The sequence below is a fragment of the Candoia aspera genome, chromosome 2 (assembly GCF_035149785.1).
Source record: "Candoia aspera isolate rCanAsp1 chromosome 2, rCanAsp1.hap2, whole genome shotgun sequence".
NCBI lineage: Eukaryota > Metazoa > Chordata > Lepidosauria > Squamata > Boidae > Candoia > Candoia aspera.
In genome coordinates this window covers 153496338-153513466 of record NC_086154.1, presented here as the reverse complement: position 1 = coordinate 153513466, position 17129 = coordinate 153496338, and the positions used below count along the sequence as shown (strand labels likewise).

General features: G+C 41.5%; 1 protein-coding gene across 4 annotated transcripts in view; it reads left to right on the top strand.

Moving 5' to 3' along the window:
- The first annotated feature begins 335 nt into the window (after window positions 1-335).
- DENND1C (DENN domain containing 1C) overlaps window positions 336-17129 on the top strand; it is a 35925-nt gene continuing 19131 nt past the window's right edge. For 2 of the 4 annotated variants that reach the window (XR_010067266.1, XM_063294375.1), the window contains exons 1-9: window positions 336-489; window positions 2231-2295; window positions 5594-5637; window positions 9681-9730; window positions 12032-12151; window positions 13476-13545; window positions 13671-13751; window positions 15442-15531; window positions 16989-17039. Coding sequence is in view for 3 of the 4 variants with exons in the window: in XM_063294375.1 (XP_063150445.1) it covers window positions 473-489; window positions 2231-2295; window positions 5594-5637; window positions 9681-9730; window positions 12032-12151; window positions 13476-13545; window positions 13671-13751; window positions 15442-15531; window positions 16989-17039 (588 nt within the window). In the remaining variant the exon portion in view is untranslated. Of the gene's footprint in view, window positions 490-2210; window positions 2296-5593; window positions 5638-9680; window positions 9731-12031; window positions 12152-13475; window positions 13546-13670; window positions 13752-15441; window positions 15532-16988; window positions 17040-17129 lie in introns of those variants that run through there. The other 2 variants (XM_063294376.1, XM_063294374.1) reach the window with 2 other exon arrangements.

Sequence of the window (17129 nt, the reverse complement as noted above, 5' to 3'; positions counted from 1 at the left end):
TTTCCTTTCTCTCTCTTGCATGCATGCACACACACATAAAATAAAACAATCTCTGCCTCTACACGAGCCCTCAGCTATTAAAGACAATTGCATTTATTTAACTGTACAAAAGTCTTGAAAGAAGATAGCTTTGCTTATTAAGAAGTTTGTTTGGCCTTCAAAATCTGTGGTGATTTTGACTGAAGGACAAGAAAGCAACGATACACACCAACACAGCAGAAAGGACCAACCTAAGAGTCACCATACCTCCTTTCCGTCCCCAGCTGAAGCATTTCAGTCTGCAGTGAGCTAAGGCAGTCACAGGGCACAAACTTCCTCTAACAAAAAGCCACAAGAGGAAATGCTGCTTTTTGAAACGTACCAGACTGAGCTCTGGAACAATTTTTAGTTTCCAGGGGTTCAGTCTGGATGAGAAGGAAGATCTTTGTTTGGTGCTTCAGTGAGGTGGCAGTGATGGAATGAGCCAAGGACGATGGGGTCTCGGATCAAGTAAGACCTTGGGACAGATTCAGGAGCGGGGCGGGGTGGGGTTGGCCTATCATAACAGTCCACTCACTTTAATTGTACTTCAGCTTTAGTTTCGTAGTGCAGAAAGTCAGTCGAGATCTCTGATCTTCTGACCTGCTGGGAAACAGAAACATTTTGCTCCTCCAAATGTCGCAGGAGATCCATCTCAGCAAGATCCTTTGCAGTATAGCAGAGTAAGAGGTGAAACAACCCTTCCACCCTTGCCTTGTTTTGCTGGCACCTCTGGAAATATTGTTACCCCAACCTACTTCTTACAGAGGCCCTTGCTGAGTCAGCCAGGTGACCTAGGAATGCTGAAGAGTTTCCCCAAAGTATTGAAGTTGAATGAGATGGTACGTGGCTGGCCACCAGAATCTCTTAGCTTGTAAACAATTTTGTTCATGATGTAGTAGGATTCTTGGAGAAATGGAATTGATTTTAAGAGCCCAGAAATGGGGATAGGTGGTATCTCTGAAGGGAGATTGCCAGTTACATATGAAACTGCTCTAGGGACTTTTCTGCCCTGCTACCTAATTACAAAAAAAAAAACACGTCCCGGAAACACATTTTCTTTTGTTCTCTCCCCATGATGTTGCCTTTATTTTGTCCCATGAGTGAAAGAGGGTTAAATACCTTCAGCTATTCTAGTGCTAAAATGTCTTCTCTTCTGGCCTGGATTGTCTTCACAAAAATTGGGCTTCTCTATAAATTCCTTTTCTCTGCTTCTTATACTTCTTTGCCACATGGAACTAAATAGGAAATGGGGCAAAATGGGGTAGAAAGAAATGATGTGGGTAAGCCTCCCTCATCTTTGTGGTGCCAAGCCCATTTGGCCCACCACCATCTGGAATATTTTTCACTCTTTCTTTTTCTTTTTTCTTTTGGTAAAATGGGTAACTTTAAAAATGGCAGGAAGTGATAGCCTTATAGCTTTCTTCACAGTGGCTAGGGTTCTTACAAAGATGGCCATCCCTATTTGACCAGTGCATCCCAGATCATCTGCCACCAGTATAAGGGAGTGAATGTTTAATCAGGATAGCAGCAGACTCAGTTAGGTCTGTCATACAACTACTATCATGCTGTCACCCCATGAGTGGAAAAAAATGGCTGGGAGGACCACATATGTTACAATATTAACAGTAGGTGCCAGTTAGCCCTGCGGGGTAGTCCATACAAGAAGCACAACCAGGAGTACTCACTCTGTCTTTATTGTTAAGGTTACATTAAAACGAATTTTGCAAGACTGAAAGTATTTCTCCCCTCCTCTTTTTACTCTCCAGAAAACTAGGGAGGGTCCCTTCTGAAAGGCTTCCCACACCCCTTTTCCTTTTGTGGGCTGAAACATCTTTTACATGCCAGTTATCCCATCTGTGGTTCTTCCTCCTGTCTCCCAACGTCATTCCCACATACCCTCACAGTACCATGCTGCAGTGAGACTTAAACTAGCACAGCTCTACAAGAGCGCCCCCAGCTTGATGTCCTCAGAACAGCTTGGACATTGCTTGTGCTGGCTGGGGGGTTGAGGCCACTGAAATCCAACACATCTAGTTATGAACATATGTAGTCTAGCAAAAGATCTCTATTTCCATTCCATACCTTTATCTTTTTCCATACCTTTATCTTGTTCTAACTCTTTTAGATCCTCAATATAAAGGCCAGGCTTCTCTCAGTTCATGTGGCTTCTGTGTTTTGCTACTGAATCCATGGATTCTTGTCTCCTCAGGGAAAATCCACAGAAAATATTTGATCTGTTTTTTGAAGTTGCTCGTCCATCACTTGCAGATGATGGTAAGTTTCAATTATGTTGGGCAATGGTTTTTTCAGGGCAATTTAATAGTAAGTGAAAATAAAAATATATACATTAGTGTGAGAGATTTATAATACAGTCTGAGATAGCCCTTGACTACATGTGTGTGTTGAAAATAGTTGGATCAAAAATGAAGCCTCTTCACTTTTCAGCCCACCTGCTATTGCAACCTTGTTCTAATCTATATTGTCTTCTTCACACATCTTATTACCCTGTTACATGGTTGAGCTATTTTTTTGGCTTAGGATGATGTGCAAACCCATCTATTATGGTTCAGTGAAGGCTATACACTTTTCATGAGGCAAGGAGCCACACTTTTTAACAAAGAATATTTAGTCTCTGAAGGCCCCAGAGGGTATGGTTGATGATGTCAAGACTCAGTGGAGTGGGTGTCAAGCTTTTTAACCCAACTACTAGGCTTGAAAGACCAGGCTAGGAGCAGATCTTCAAGGAGAAAATCTCTCTCTCTCTCCCTCTCTCTTTCTCTCTCTCACGCACATACAACTTGATGCACCTAATCAATAAATTAATCAATATTAGGCTTGCCTCCTTTTGTACTTCAAGCAGGTTCAAGAAGGTTGGATAAGTAGATTTAGTGCAAGGAATTAGAAAGCCATACATATAGTTCAAGATCTTTTCTAACAACACCCAGGAATATTTTATTTATTTATTCTTACGTATTTATTAAACATATTGCTATGCTGCCACAATAAAAAACAACTCTCAGCAGCTCACTCCAAAAGTACAAAACAAACCCCATGAAAAATTAAAAATACAACAACACTACAAAAAAGAGAAAGAGAATAAAAATGGCAGCAACAATTCAAATCAAGGGAAGGCTCTTCAGGGGGAAAAAGCAGTTTTTAGAAACTTGCAGAAAACCATCAAAGAGGGAGCCAACCTGATTTCCACAGGGAGGCTATTCCACAATATTGGTTCTGTAACAGAAAAGCAGCACCTCCTTGCCTCAGTCCTCCCCGCTCCCCAAGCTTCCCCAAAGTTTCTTCCTGCTAGATCTAATCAGGCAGGCCAAAGTGGACTGAAGTTAGACCCAAGGTTTTAATCCTGCAACTCTTTTTCCTGTCTTTTCAAGGCAATGGCAATGTGGCTCCTCATCTCCAGCTTTGAAAGTTTCTGCCACCCGGCACTTTGGGTGGCTCCTAGAGTTACAGAGTGGAATTAGTGCCTTAAACCTGGCAGAAGCTTAATCACCCATTTTGCCCCTAAAGCCTGTGGTAACAGTGCAACTGCCAACTGTAGTGGAAGTGGGTATCTTGGCTGCTCTGGGGACAAAGAACAGGAGAATGCCAGGAGCCAGTGGTGGCCCTGGAATAACTACTAACAATTGGTGACCAATTCAAGTGTCTTTCTGAGGAGGCTGATATTCAGCAGATGAAATATAAGTAGCGTATGCCTAATAGGGGCCATTAGCTCACCATTATCATATTGTCTCTTCCGGATGAGTTCTCAAGATCTCAGTGGAAGCTTAACTTCTTTTGAGAGGATTTGCCAGAAAGGACTTTGGGCCTTTCCCCACTTGTACTGAACCATGACATGCATGTGCTTTTGTCTGCTTTGCCTCCATGGCATTGCTTTCATCTCATTCCCAGCCCATACTCCAGACAGCCTTAGTTGTTCCCAGTGCCAAAGTAGCATTTTTCCCCGTAAGCAGCCACAAGCCCTGGTAATATTATCCTAGGCACAATCTGACATGTTTCACCAGCCATTCAGTTGGTGGTACAATCAAGTGACTCTTAGCAAATGAGATCAGCCCAGCACAGACTGGCCAGTTTAGGTGGGTACTTGTAGCTCCTCTCCTCCAGTCTCTGAGCTCTATACTCCAGGCCAGTCTGTTTTGGGAACTGAGAGAGTCTTCTTTCAGATCAGGCTCTCCCACTGTAAACAGCCAATCCACCACTGGGAGGCTAGATCAGCCCAAATTGCAGCAGATCAGCAGTAGCAGTGGAGGACTGGCTGGGTGGTAAAGTAGGTCAAAGACTGAAGGCTTTCTGCCTGCTGTTTCATGCGTTAACCTGGTGTCCTGTCCACCATGCCCATCAGCTGTGGTTTGGGCTGCTTTAGAACACACATTTACTGCTTTTCCAAAAGAGTGCAAAACTCATGTTCAAAATCAGTCCAAAGCACAGCTAACAGGCATAATGAGATTGCAGTGTGAAGGAACACACACACACACACACACACACAGATACACACACACACAGAGCTGGCTCATGCAACATGCACAAACACACATGTCAGCTGTGTTTGGACTGTCATCTATTCGGGCCTATTCAGCTGTCCAAACCAAAAGAGCTCCCCTCCCCTTCACTGGTCATCAATCCCAGGCCAGACAGCTGACCACCATGCTGTGGGAGGTGGCAGGTGAAAGGGGAGCTAGTTCTGGAGATGATATACCCTGTGGGTGTGACTGTCTAATAGTTTTCCTGCCAGATGCTGATGTTGAGAAAACAGGAGGAGGGAAGCTTTCCCTTCATGGAAAACAGTATTGGAATGTAAGAGGGGTAAATCTTTAGGTTAGGTTTCTGCAAGCCAGAAAAGAGTCAGTTGAGACTAGCAATGTGGGTAAGAAAGATTACACTGGCTTACTTTTATGCCAGCTCCAGATGGGAGGAGAACATTTGAACTGTGTTGGGGGGAAGAGCCCAGACAGTATGGAACATAGGTATACTGTCTCCGAATTGGATGCCTCAAAGAAAACAAAGGTGATATTTATGCTCAGTGAGTGAACACTTACATTGCACCACTGTCAAGATGCTATGTGTCTTTTATCAGGTAGCTGTGTGAGAACTTTTCTGGCCGTGGCTTTTTGCTTGACATCTTTACACCTCATCAATAAATCTGAAATCTGCATTGCATCTGGATGCATCAGTCAGAATTTTATTGAGTCAACTGTGTCAGAACTTTACAGATGCACGCATCCAGAAGAAAGAGCTGAATCTAAAACAACTTTGTGCAGTTCACAAAAAAGCATTCAAAAGAGACATCCCCAAAATTTCATTAAACATGGAATGGGTGATGGTAAAATAGGTTCCAGTGTGGGATAGGTACCAAAAAATGAAATTGCTTCCTATTAAATAAGAACAGCTGGAGCATAGGAATTCTATAGAAGTGAACAGAGGCTTACTGATGAATAAGCAGTCAGTGTAACTAGAGTACAGTGTTAAGAGGAATTCCTGTTCATTCAGAGAATCCTTGCTTTCATTTAAAATGGCTGTGCCTGGGTTCTGTGTATTGACCTCTCTCTGTTTTTCTGTGCAGATCCTAAAGTCGGTAGACAATTCCCGCTGGACTTTGATGACCAGGTCTGTCTCCTTTATAGAGTTGCTACATAGCTATCCGCTCTTAAATTCTTTGCTTCCAAAAATCAGCACAAGCATATATGCCACTTTTTTCTGCCTCTCCTCCTGTGGTTCTGAAATCCCATCTTATCAAGAATATGCTGAGTGCTAGTGCATGCCGCCTGCTCACTTCTACTTGTTTTTTTCTGCCAGCACAAACAGCTAAACTCACTGAAGCTCCTGACCTCTACAATGAGCCAGGTTTTATAAACTAAAAACATGCCCTCATTTGCAATCATGGAATCCTGAATGTGTACCAGTGTACTAGATAAACCTCCTACTTGATAGGATACAGGCCACAAGCTTGGAAAATAGAATCTAGATTAAGAAGCTAGCTTGCGTAGAATGTTATGAGCATGCTCAGGGTAAAACTGCAGTTTGGTTGGAGTTGAAGTGTATATAAATTGGATAAATAAATAAATCCCAAAATGTCCCTGAACTGTTCTAAATGTTAGCAGGGAATGCTACCCATGGCATAGATACAACTAAAGATGGTAACTTAGTCAACACCTCTGTCTTACTAAGAAACATGATGTGAAACCCTCAGTTGACCAAAGCCAAGCTGGACAGCAATGGTCAATATCTATGGGTCCCTGTGACAACTAAGACACATAGAAGATTGGAATGTAATAGGAGTAAATTACCAAGAACATTGATAATAAATGAAATGTGAGAAAGGAAAAGAGATATACTGTGTGCCTGTGAAACTAAGAGAAAGGGAAAGGATGTAATCTGAATGAAGGTGGTCAGATCTTATAGAAAGGAGTTGGTGAAGATACAGATTTAATTAGGAATGACAGGACTAAACTGTATGTCAAAAATATGAACTGGTGCCATCTAGGTTGTTGTGGCTGGAGGTAAAAGCAGTTTTATGTTCTGAAGAATGGTGAAAACAGAAGAATTGGGAGATGAGATATGGGGGGCTTTATACAGCATTCTGAATGAGAAAGTACAAAAAAGTGATTGTGCCATCTGGGGATCCAAGAATCAATGAGAACAGAGATTATTTGGCGAGTATTTGCTCAGAAAAAGATCTGTTTACGTGGCTTAAGTCTAAGTCTATTATACAAACACATGGCAAAGCAATTCATATAAATCTAAACAATTAATTGATTTGATTGTTTATGATGAAATCCTGAGAGATTAGTGAAGGATACAAGGGTGATGAGAGGTTCTGAATGTGAGATGAACTGTTCTTTGGCAGTGCCAGGAGTGGATCTTTGAAAAGGAAAATGAAAGGAACTAGAGTAAAAATAGAGCAAATGCAGGAAGAGAAAATACAAATCACTCTCCTAACTGAATGGAATGGACATAAGAAAAGAGGTTGTGGAAACTGCTTGGAACAGAGTGAAACAAATCATGTTACAGAGAGACACTCAAGTATTTTGAGTTATACATGTTGTAAGTATGAAAAAGGACCCTTGATCGTATAATTAAATAAAATTGGCTGTAGATGCAGAGGAAAATACACATAGGAGAATGGTTGTTACCAAAAATTGTGTTGGAAGTCAGAAAAGAGAAATAAATAAAGAGCCTCCAGCAGAGTGATTAGAATTTAAAATAAAGGTGATGAAATTATTTGGGATGAAACTGAAGTGAAGAAATGCTGAAAGGAGTACTTCAGAGATTTGTATGGGAATAGTTGATCCATACAAGAATTATAGTGACATGTTGAAGAGTAGAATTGAAGTAAATGCTATAAATGGATACTAAGAATTCATTTCTTAGTATCCATTTATGGCACTTACTTCAATTCTACCCTTCAATTAATTCTAATTAATCCTGTGAGAATGTTGAAAATGGTAAAATTGCAAGGTGTAGATAGTATAACTGGAAAATAGTTAAAATGATATAGTTTGCTTATGGAGTTGCTTAATGAAGAGTGTGAGGAATGTAACTGTGCTTGAGTATTGGAAACCGACATTATACTGTAGTTTTCTGTATACAAAGGGAGAGGTGCCAGAGTGAATGGGAAAACTAGAGAGAGATTGGTTTGTTAAGAGTGCCTAGGAACTGTGGCTGAAAGGGTACCAAAGGTTGCAAATGTCATATGCAAAACTTGAGAAGTGCAATGTGGCTTTATCCCAGGCAGAAGGTATGCAGGTCAGATGTTTGCCATTCAACAGACCCTTGAGAAAAGTAGGAATGTGAGAAAGTTTATTGTACATTTCTTGATTTAGAGAAAGTGAATAAAATGGATAGGCTTAAATTATGGTATTTGGGGGGTGAATATGGAGTTGAAGGTTTAGGTGCTGAATATGATAACAGCTGCGTCTGAGGAAAGTAAAGCACGCATGAAAATAAAACGTTCAGCCGTTCAGCATCGAGCAAGAAATAAGACAAGGATGTGTGATGTCTCCTTGGTTACTTAATGTATTTATGGATAAATATTACATGCCATTACCTTTTAGAGTGATTGTTTCTTATTCCTTTTCTGCACTTTCTGTAATGTTCTTACCCTGAAAGCAAATAGCATGATGGGTATATATTTTTTTATTGTTTATTTATTTTCTATCCCTTTAATTTTTTTTACAAATAACTCAAGGTGGCGAACATACCTAACACTCCTTCCTCCTCCTATTTTCCCCACAACAACAACCCTGTGAGGTGGGTTGGGCTGAGAGAGAGGGACTGGCTCAAGGTCACCCAGCCGGCTTTCAGGCCTGAGGTGGCACTAGAACTCTCAGTCCCCTAGATTCTAGCCCGGAGCCTTAACCACTAGACCAAACTGGCTCTTGTAAGAGCTACGATAAAAAAAGAACCCTGGTTCAGACAGGACTAAGTTTTATTTCTGCTTTTCTATATTTTTGCTGCTCCTATTGGTTAGACAATCAAATAGAGGTGGTCCTCAGTTAATGACCACTTGTTCAGAGACTGTTTGAACTTACGACAGCACTTAACAAGTGGTACTTACAACTGATCCTTGAAGTTCCAGCCATTGCAGCATCCCCACAATCACATGATCATGATCTGGGTGCTCCGCAACCAGCCCGGAGTTACAACCGTTGCAGCGTCCTGTGGTCATGTGATCATGATTTGTGACCTTCTCTGCCACCTTCCCACAAGCAAAGTCAATGGGGAAGTCATCAGGAAGTCAGAAATCCTGCTTAATGACCCATGGTGATTCACTTAACAATGGTAACCAGGGACTGCCAGAACTGCCGTTGCTAAGAAGTGCGGTCATGTGACATCATGCTTTATAACCACATTGCTTAGTGACAGAAATTCCAGTCCCAATTACCATTGTAAAGCAAGGACTACCTGTAAGAGCATATAGACTATAATCCCCAGCAAATATTTACTTTAAATAATTTTAAGGCCAGTCATGCCCTAGGATGTAGACTGTTCATGACAAGTTTGGTTTCTCTGATATTCTGATTAATCACTGTATATGAACATGCTCCCAGCAATTAAACTGGCCAAGAGCATCAGCTTTAATGGTTATGGGGGGAAAGATTCCAGGCATGGTGGTTAGGAGATTCACAACAATATTCAAAAGCCTGCCTGATATTAGATCTTTTGAAGATAAAATAAGAGGGTGATCAATTATCTTTTCAGATAATATGTTATGGTTCCACCATAAATATAAGTTCCTGAAGCCTAAACACATAAACTTCTGAAACACAGTAGGTTGTGGAATTGCCTCTGTCAGAGGGCCCCTGGTATTATTCTCATACAATGAAAGCACAGGAAGATTTCATAATGTCCCCATCCTTAAGGAATTTTTCTGAGGGAGGTGCAACTGGCTGATGAAGGCAATCTATAAACATAAAAACACTTCCTTCATGAAATCTGTAGGACTAACTTGTGGCATTTGAATAATTTAGTCTGAATCTAATTTAGTAATTGGGATTTCCTTCTGAGTATTCATGGATAGGTTTGCATGATGTTCCATATTTTATGCAAGTGATTTCCTGGTCACTCTTCCTTGCGCTTGTGTGAGAGACTGTTGAGATCAGGCTCATATATGTCCCATAATGATCAAAGATTCTTCCTTCTTCCTATAGGAATCAATCCAGATGCTGCCCAAGTTCTGCTTCCCCTTTGATATAAAGAGGTAGGCAGTGGAGGTTCTCCAGCTTATTCAGACATGTACTTTAAGCATGAAAGATGTGCTGTTGCAATTTAAGTTTGTTGACTTTTTAATCAACCACTGCCTTTAACAGAGATTTAATGAGCAATCTTCTGTCCATTAGAAAGTGTTGCTTTCTGATTTCTGCAAGCCGGTCAGTCTGCTTTTTCAGATATGCAGATACATCACTTGGTCTCTTCATGTGTTTATGTTTAACCTGATAGTTCCCAGATATACCATACCTGTGAACCAGGGCCAGACTTTAGCAGCCCAGTCCAACACCAGATTTGGATGCTTCTCTTACACACAGCTCTAGATTAACATTGCAGATGGACTCCTGAAAATTAGGATGGAGGGTGAGGAGGAAGAGACGGTGTGCTTTAAAAGTACTGTAATAGCCCTTTGCACTGATAAAATGATCTAGGAACAGAACCACCTCACTCACCATGCAACAAAATCCTGCTTCGGAAAATGATTTGTCACCCCCGTCTACCCATTGGCTAACAAGGAGCTGTGTTAGCCAATGATTAGATCAGACTCTTTGAAAACCCATGAGCCCAATCTACCTGGAGGCTAACACAGAGCTGTAGTAGCTAAAGACCTGTGTGCTCTAAAGTCCAATTAGCCTGATCTACCCATTGGCTAATAAGGAGCTGTGTAAGCCTATGAGTAGATCCATATGCCCCAAATCCCCATTGACCCAAGGCATGCTCCCACCACCACCACCACCACCACGGTCAGAAAAACAAAGTCAGTCAGCAGTAGCCTTTTGTTTTTACACCCTCAGATCACTTCCCCTAGCTTGCTTCCACCTGATGAAGTGGTTTGCCCTTGCCTCCTTCCTAGGACTGAGGGAGAAGGACTGGCCCAAGGTCCCCAGCTGGCTTAATGCCTAAGGTGGGACTAGAACTCACCGTCTCCCGGTTTCTAGCCCAGTGCCTTAACCACCACACCCAACTGGCTCTCTCTATATACTACTAACTCCTTAAACTGGCCCTAAAATGAACCTATCTGTATTGAAACAAGCTGCATTTAGAGAGATAGAAAATCATTCACAATGTCTCTTTCCTACATGAATGAGTTGTATATGTGGGCAATGCCTTAAATCCTATCAGTAGTATCAACCACAATAACAATAATGAAAAAGAAGATGTAGTCGTTCTGTGATACATTGAAAATGTCATTGTTTATCAATAATTATCAATAATTCTATAAGAGACACAAATCAATATCTAATTCATGCAAAACCACATTACCAAACCAGGGGGAGAGCATTTCAGATCTGGGCTAGAAAACTCCATATGATTGTTAAGTCACATTAGAAAAATAGAGAATACTCATACTTTTTGCTGCTGTCTAATGGTCTTCTGGATTTTTGAGGTCCAGATCGAGCAGACTTAGTCTCCCAGGATCAGTTACTGATCTTAGAGCAGTGATTCTCAAATAAGAAATAAACTAAAATAAAAGGCCTAGCGTAAGCATAAAGTTCTCATGCGCTGGAAAAGTCTCCCACATTGCTATATAGACTGAGCTGTACCTATTTCCATTCTGTCTCTACTGAAAAGAGGTAATTCTCATTACGGTGGATTGTTCAATCACTCCTTGCAGGAAGAAGTGTTGACACTTCAAAAAAGGGTGCTTCCTCTGTCTCTAATGAGTCATTATTCTGGTTCGACTCTTCCCCTTAGAAGGAACACACCCTCCCCAGAACTGAATGGGGGGATGGGGAGGAAAGAACAAAGCTCCTCCAGGAGTGGAGAAGTTTTCATCTTATAAGCGCTTTTCAGCTGAAAGAAAGAAGGGAAATCTCCACTTTCAAGCCAGAGTTGGGGAAAATCTGCATTAAAGAGTGCAAAGGGAGCTGGAGAGTGGAAATATCAAGAAGGGTTGGTTGGTAACTTCATGCAGGCCTGGGGGCTTTTTAAAGGGCAAAATAAGTGGCATGGTTTGAAAAGACGTAAGGTATCCATAACACTCCATAACACACACACACCCAATCTAGCACACTTTTATCCTTTTTTAAACATTTCAAGGGATGATGGGTCCCTTTAGCCAAGTTTTCAGGCACCCATTTTACTCCGTAAGCCCAGCCCCCCTTAAAAATATCTTTGAACATTTTCATCCCACCCTTTTCACTAATTAATGAATATAATTAACATAACCACGTGGGCAGTGCCTACCACAATTTATGCTGTAATAAATTGGTCAGCCTTTGTTGGATGTTTTGTTGCTTTCTTCCCCATCATAATGTTCCTCCTTGACACTATTGCCCCATTTTTTACCAAGGGCTAAGGAGTGCCCCACAGTCCAGCACTTCACCTTTGCCCTCACCGACATGGAGGGGAAGCAGCGCTTTGGTTTCTGCCGGCTGGCCGTCGGCTTCCGAACCTGCCTGTGCCTTCTCAGGTACGAGGGGCTCCTCCTGGGTGGGAGGTTTCAAGTAAGTCCCAGCTGGAAGCTGCCTTGAACTTCTTGAGCATTGTGGAAATACTCTATTGAAGCATGGAATTATCTATTCCTGAAGGGAAGACAAGATTCAGGGAGAATACAGCAGTAGAGGCAAACCAGGTCTTTCTCGCCAATCTTCCTCTTGGTGGGGGAAATGGGGTTTGCCTTTCGGGTAAATCCTGTAAGTCACTGGCGCAAAGGCCTCCAACTCTCCTTTAGCCTTCTGGGTTGTTGGCTGCTAAAATACACTGTCTCCTTAGCTAGAAAGCACCAGGTGTGTATCAGGCAGAAGAGACTCAAATCATTATTTGCAGAGAGTACGTAAGAAGTATTCTAGAAAACAAGTAATAATACTAAGGTTAAGAGATCATACTGTGATTCACAAAGTTTCCAGCTGGAATCTTGCTTTTGCATGGACGCAATGACGGTGTTCACACAATACTGTTAACCAAGTAATTTAAAGATCATGTCAGTGCATGTTAAGTTTCATTATCTTAACCTTGAGGGTGAAGGCGTGGAAACTTTTGCATGCTGTACAAATCCAGCCCATTTGATTCTCAGAAAATGAATTAATATAATGAACAGTTTAAGCATGGCGAGTAAACACAGGCCATCAGTGGCCTCTGGGTTAGTATTAGCCCCACCACCACCACCTTTTGCAGAATGGGATTATCGTGCTGCTTTGAGCGTTTGAAAGTTCTTTCTCTCTGTGATAAAATTAGCCCATATGATAGCAATGGGGAGCCTCTGACCTACAGGACCACAGATGAAATACTGTACTTCCTAAAAGCACATAGCCTGCCATGGTCAGTAGGAACGTATGAAGCTGCCTGATACAGAATTGGACCTGTTTCTTTGTTTCTCTGACCAGAAGGGACTGTTTAGGACAGGAGTCATACTGTATCTGTGCTGCAAAAACTGAAACAACGACTAGATGGCAGCAAAGAGAGGCAGAAAATTGTCTTTCTGCCATCTAGTGGTTATCTGTATTTTTGCAGCAGGTGTAGTATGTTAAGGATTGGCAACTCAATACCACCCTCCCAGGTATTTAAACTATAATGCCCATAAACCCCAGCCAACATACCCAACAGTGAGGAGTTACTGTACAGGAGTTATAGTCCAGAACACCTGGAGGATATCTGGTTGCCTGTCCTGGGTCTTTCTCAGCCACCTGAAGTACTTTGATCTGGAATGGACAGAGATCAAACAGGGAAATATCTGCACACAAGGCGTATGCATTCAATAAAATCATTTCGTATGCTGCCGTCGCTTCTTCCTTCAGTTACTTACCTTGGTTTGAAGTCTTCTACAAGATCCTGAACTACATTGCGGAAAACATAGCCAAAAATCAGGTAAGAGTAAGAGCCTTGGATCGATCCCAGGGTCAGAGATGCCTCCAGAGACCCTCTACCCCCTTGTCCCTCTTCCTAACGTTTTCATTCAAGGATACAACCTCTGCCTTTGTCTCCACTGCCAGTTCACAGAGCTGGACGAGTTCTTATCTGCACTGTATCTCCACCCTGTGCCTAGCCTCTGCAGCCCCATCACCCTTGAATTTGTAAGTATGCCCTTTCAAATCTTTGTTCCAAGGCAACAGTCCTAACACAGTTTTCAGCAAGGCTGCCATCCGTTTTTAGTCACTTTAAGCAGCCGTGTGGGAGTTGCACCAGTTCAACAAGTGCAGTTACACACACAAGACAAATGAGGGTTGAACCCCATAAGAAATCAGGAGTGAGTCAGGATATGCACAAGGAAGAAAATAGATACGGAATTCTAGCATCAGCTGGAGGGAGGACTCCCACAACAGGCTTAGGGATTTAATCTTTTCTCTCTTCTCCTCGATCCTGTGGGAAAACTTTCCGTCAATGCTGGAATGATACTAATGGGGGATTCACCTTCCATTAGGTAAATTTCAGGATTAAATTCTCTTGCCTGCTATAGTCCTTTCAATTGCCATTGTCCCACCTGGCCCACCGTTACACTTTTTAAAAAATACCTTCTGCTTAATAATGCAAAGATACATTAATCTCTAGGTTGGCCCCCAGAAGGAATGGAGAATGGGAACAAACAAGTAGTGAAATAAGATATCCTTCGACAGCTTGTGAATTTACGCTCATGTCAGTATTTTATTACTTACAAGCTGAATAGTTTAAAATAGAAACAACCTCCCTATCTGGAGCAGAAATCACAGTGGAGTAAAACCACTCAGGTGTTGTATCCCATCACTGTCACACCTAGATGCTTTTCCCCTCGATGGGTGTGGAGGAGGTTTGTCTCTGACTGCCTTTGTGGTGGGTCTTTTGGAGAAGAGTAACTTCTACAGACTATTACATGCAAAGTTTTTCCATGTTGTGCAACTGTCCATTTCTCTTCCTGGACAAAGATGCAATGCCCTTATAAAAGCAGAGAAAACTGAACTAGAGGGGATTGTGAAACTGATGGATTGGTTTCTTGATAAGACTGGTCTGGGAAATTACCTGGAAAATGAGTGAAATACCACAGGGACCAGGGAAGGAAGCCTTTCCATCTTCACTGGGCAAAAAATAATTGCCTAATGGTTCAAAAAAAAAGAAGACTGCCAGGATGTGCACATCTGCAGACAGAAATTGGACTCAACCAAACAGCAACAGTAACAGAACTTTTGAAAAAGTCCTTGGAGTTGACTGCAGGTGGAATATAAGCCAGTAGTGTGATTTGGCTGCAAAAAAAAAAACGGTAAAAGCAATGTTAGGCTCTTTTAAGAGAAGTATCGTTTCCCTGTCAGGGGAATGAGTAGCCCCATTTTATTTTGCGCTGGTCAGTCTCCAAGTATTATGTCCAGTTGTGGACTCCATCCTAAGTTAGTGAGTAAATAACTTATGGACTTCACACATTAGGAAGGATTTGTGGAATTGGTTTGGTAGCGGGCAATGAGAATAATCAAAGGGCAAGAAATTAAGTCCTAAGAAGCAAAATGGAAGAAACTGGGAAAACATGGTGTTAGGAAGACTGAGAAATGATAGCCTGCTTTAAAAATCTGGAAGTCTATCACACAGAACATGAAGGCTTGCTTGCCATAGTTTCTGAGTGCAGGACTTGAATCAAAGGATTCAGATTGTAGAAAGATTCTGATTTGCATGTTAGAAAAAGGTTTGTAATAGTAGAGACTTGATGGCCTCCATTTATTAACTGCAGTTTTGTTCCAGGCCTCTGGTTCAAAATAGTCATCACATCTTTCCTTCCTTTTCAATCACCTTTTGTTCTATAAGGACCCAAAAGCATCTAAACTGAAAATTTCTACTGAGACAGATCTGAACAGGCAAAACAAAAATAGGGATCTGGACCCTGGGACAGCATTGGTGAGTCGCAATCTGAGGTCTGCTGTGGTCTTACCTATGTTTCCTTTGTTTATGGAAATGATGTCACTATTGCCCTGAAGGAGTAACTGCTATCTCCAGGTATATGCATGCAACCAAGGGAGGCAGAATTGGCTTTTCCAGTTGAAGCTGCACGTGGGAGAAATCATATTCCCATTTTTAAAGCTTACCACATTAAACGTTTGTGAATAAAAAGAACAGAAAAGAATGAGGAAGATTCTAACCCAAGTCCAGAAATTGCTTTCTAGTCCTCTGATTGATTTACTTTGTTTATTTGCTTTTTTAGCATAATGGGGTCTCTTTTCTTAAAATGATCTTAATTCAGTTTCCAGATGCAGTGGACTTCAACTTCCCTCCTTTCTAACAATATAAGCTCTTGAATTATGGGAGTTGCATTCCAAAACATCTGGAGACCATCCAGTGGGGAAAGGATCGTGATTCTACCAGCTTGTTCGCATCTCGTTCTGTTGTATGCATAGAGTATGCCTAGAACTGTTTCTGCTTTCCGTTCAGAAGGATCAAACACTGTCTCCAAGGCCCAGGAGCATACTACCTTATGGGTGTGCAACCCTTTCTGGCCTGTATAAGATACAACCTATACAGTAATGCATTGATGGCCTCAAGGAAGTAGGCTGAAAAAAATGCAGCTCATCTTTTGATACATTGAATTTTTTTACTTGATTTGTAGGATTTTACTTGATTTATAAGGCCACCTATCTCAAACTTATGGGCACTGCAATAGTCCAAATGAGTGCCTTTTGCATTATCCCATCCTTATCTTTACATTTTTCACTGAAGAAGTCATGTTGCTAAGAATTAGCTTCACCAGCAAATGTTGGCAGGGTGACTTCAGGATGTTCTGAAGTTTGCAGATTTTGATCTAGGGATGGCTTATGGGCTTCAATTTCCCTATGAGTTTGTTTAATAAGTGTAGCTTTGGGAAGAGGTAATCTGATTAACTGCTAATTTGCTTGGGCAGGAACTGTTTCCCCAAACAAGATGGTGAGGTACAATTTGGGAATGAGGGAAAGATTTGCCTGCATCGTATCTATAATTTCTTATTCTCTTTCCTTTCTCCTTCCAGCTTTGGAGGTTTGGGAAGAGAAATTAAACTGGGGAAATAATGCACAGCACATAGAAGAAAAGTTCAAATATCACTACTCCTTATGATATTTCCCTGACTAAATGACAACATCCCATGTCTCCATTTAATTAAAAATGAAAATATTGTGAGATATTATAATGTAATGTAGCGTGCAGTCTTAATTAGATTCCTTCTGTTTGCATATGTAGCTAGATTGTTGCTTGCATTAACTAATGCCACAATTATCACTGCTCTGCTTCTAAATATAGCTGCCCAGAGTCTTCTGGAGAGGGCAGCCATAACGAAACTGAAAGATTAGATTAAATTAAATCAATTCTTTCCTTCTCTGTTCCAGGTTTATTTCATTGCCCCTGATCCTGGCAAACTGCCCACCATCCCTGACAACGTAAGTTATAGCAGCTCTGTCACAGAATATAAGATGTGTGGTTTTGTAGGGGCAACTTTTCTCTAAGTGAGAAGTACCAAGTCTGGAAAG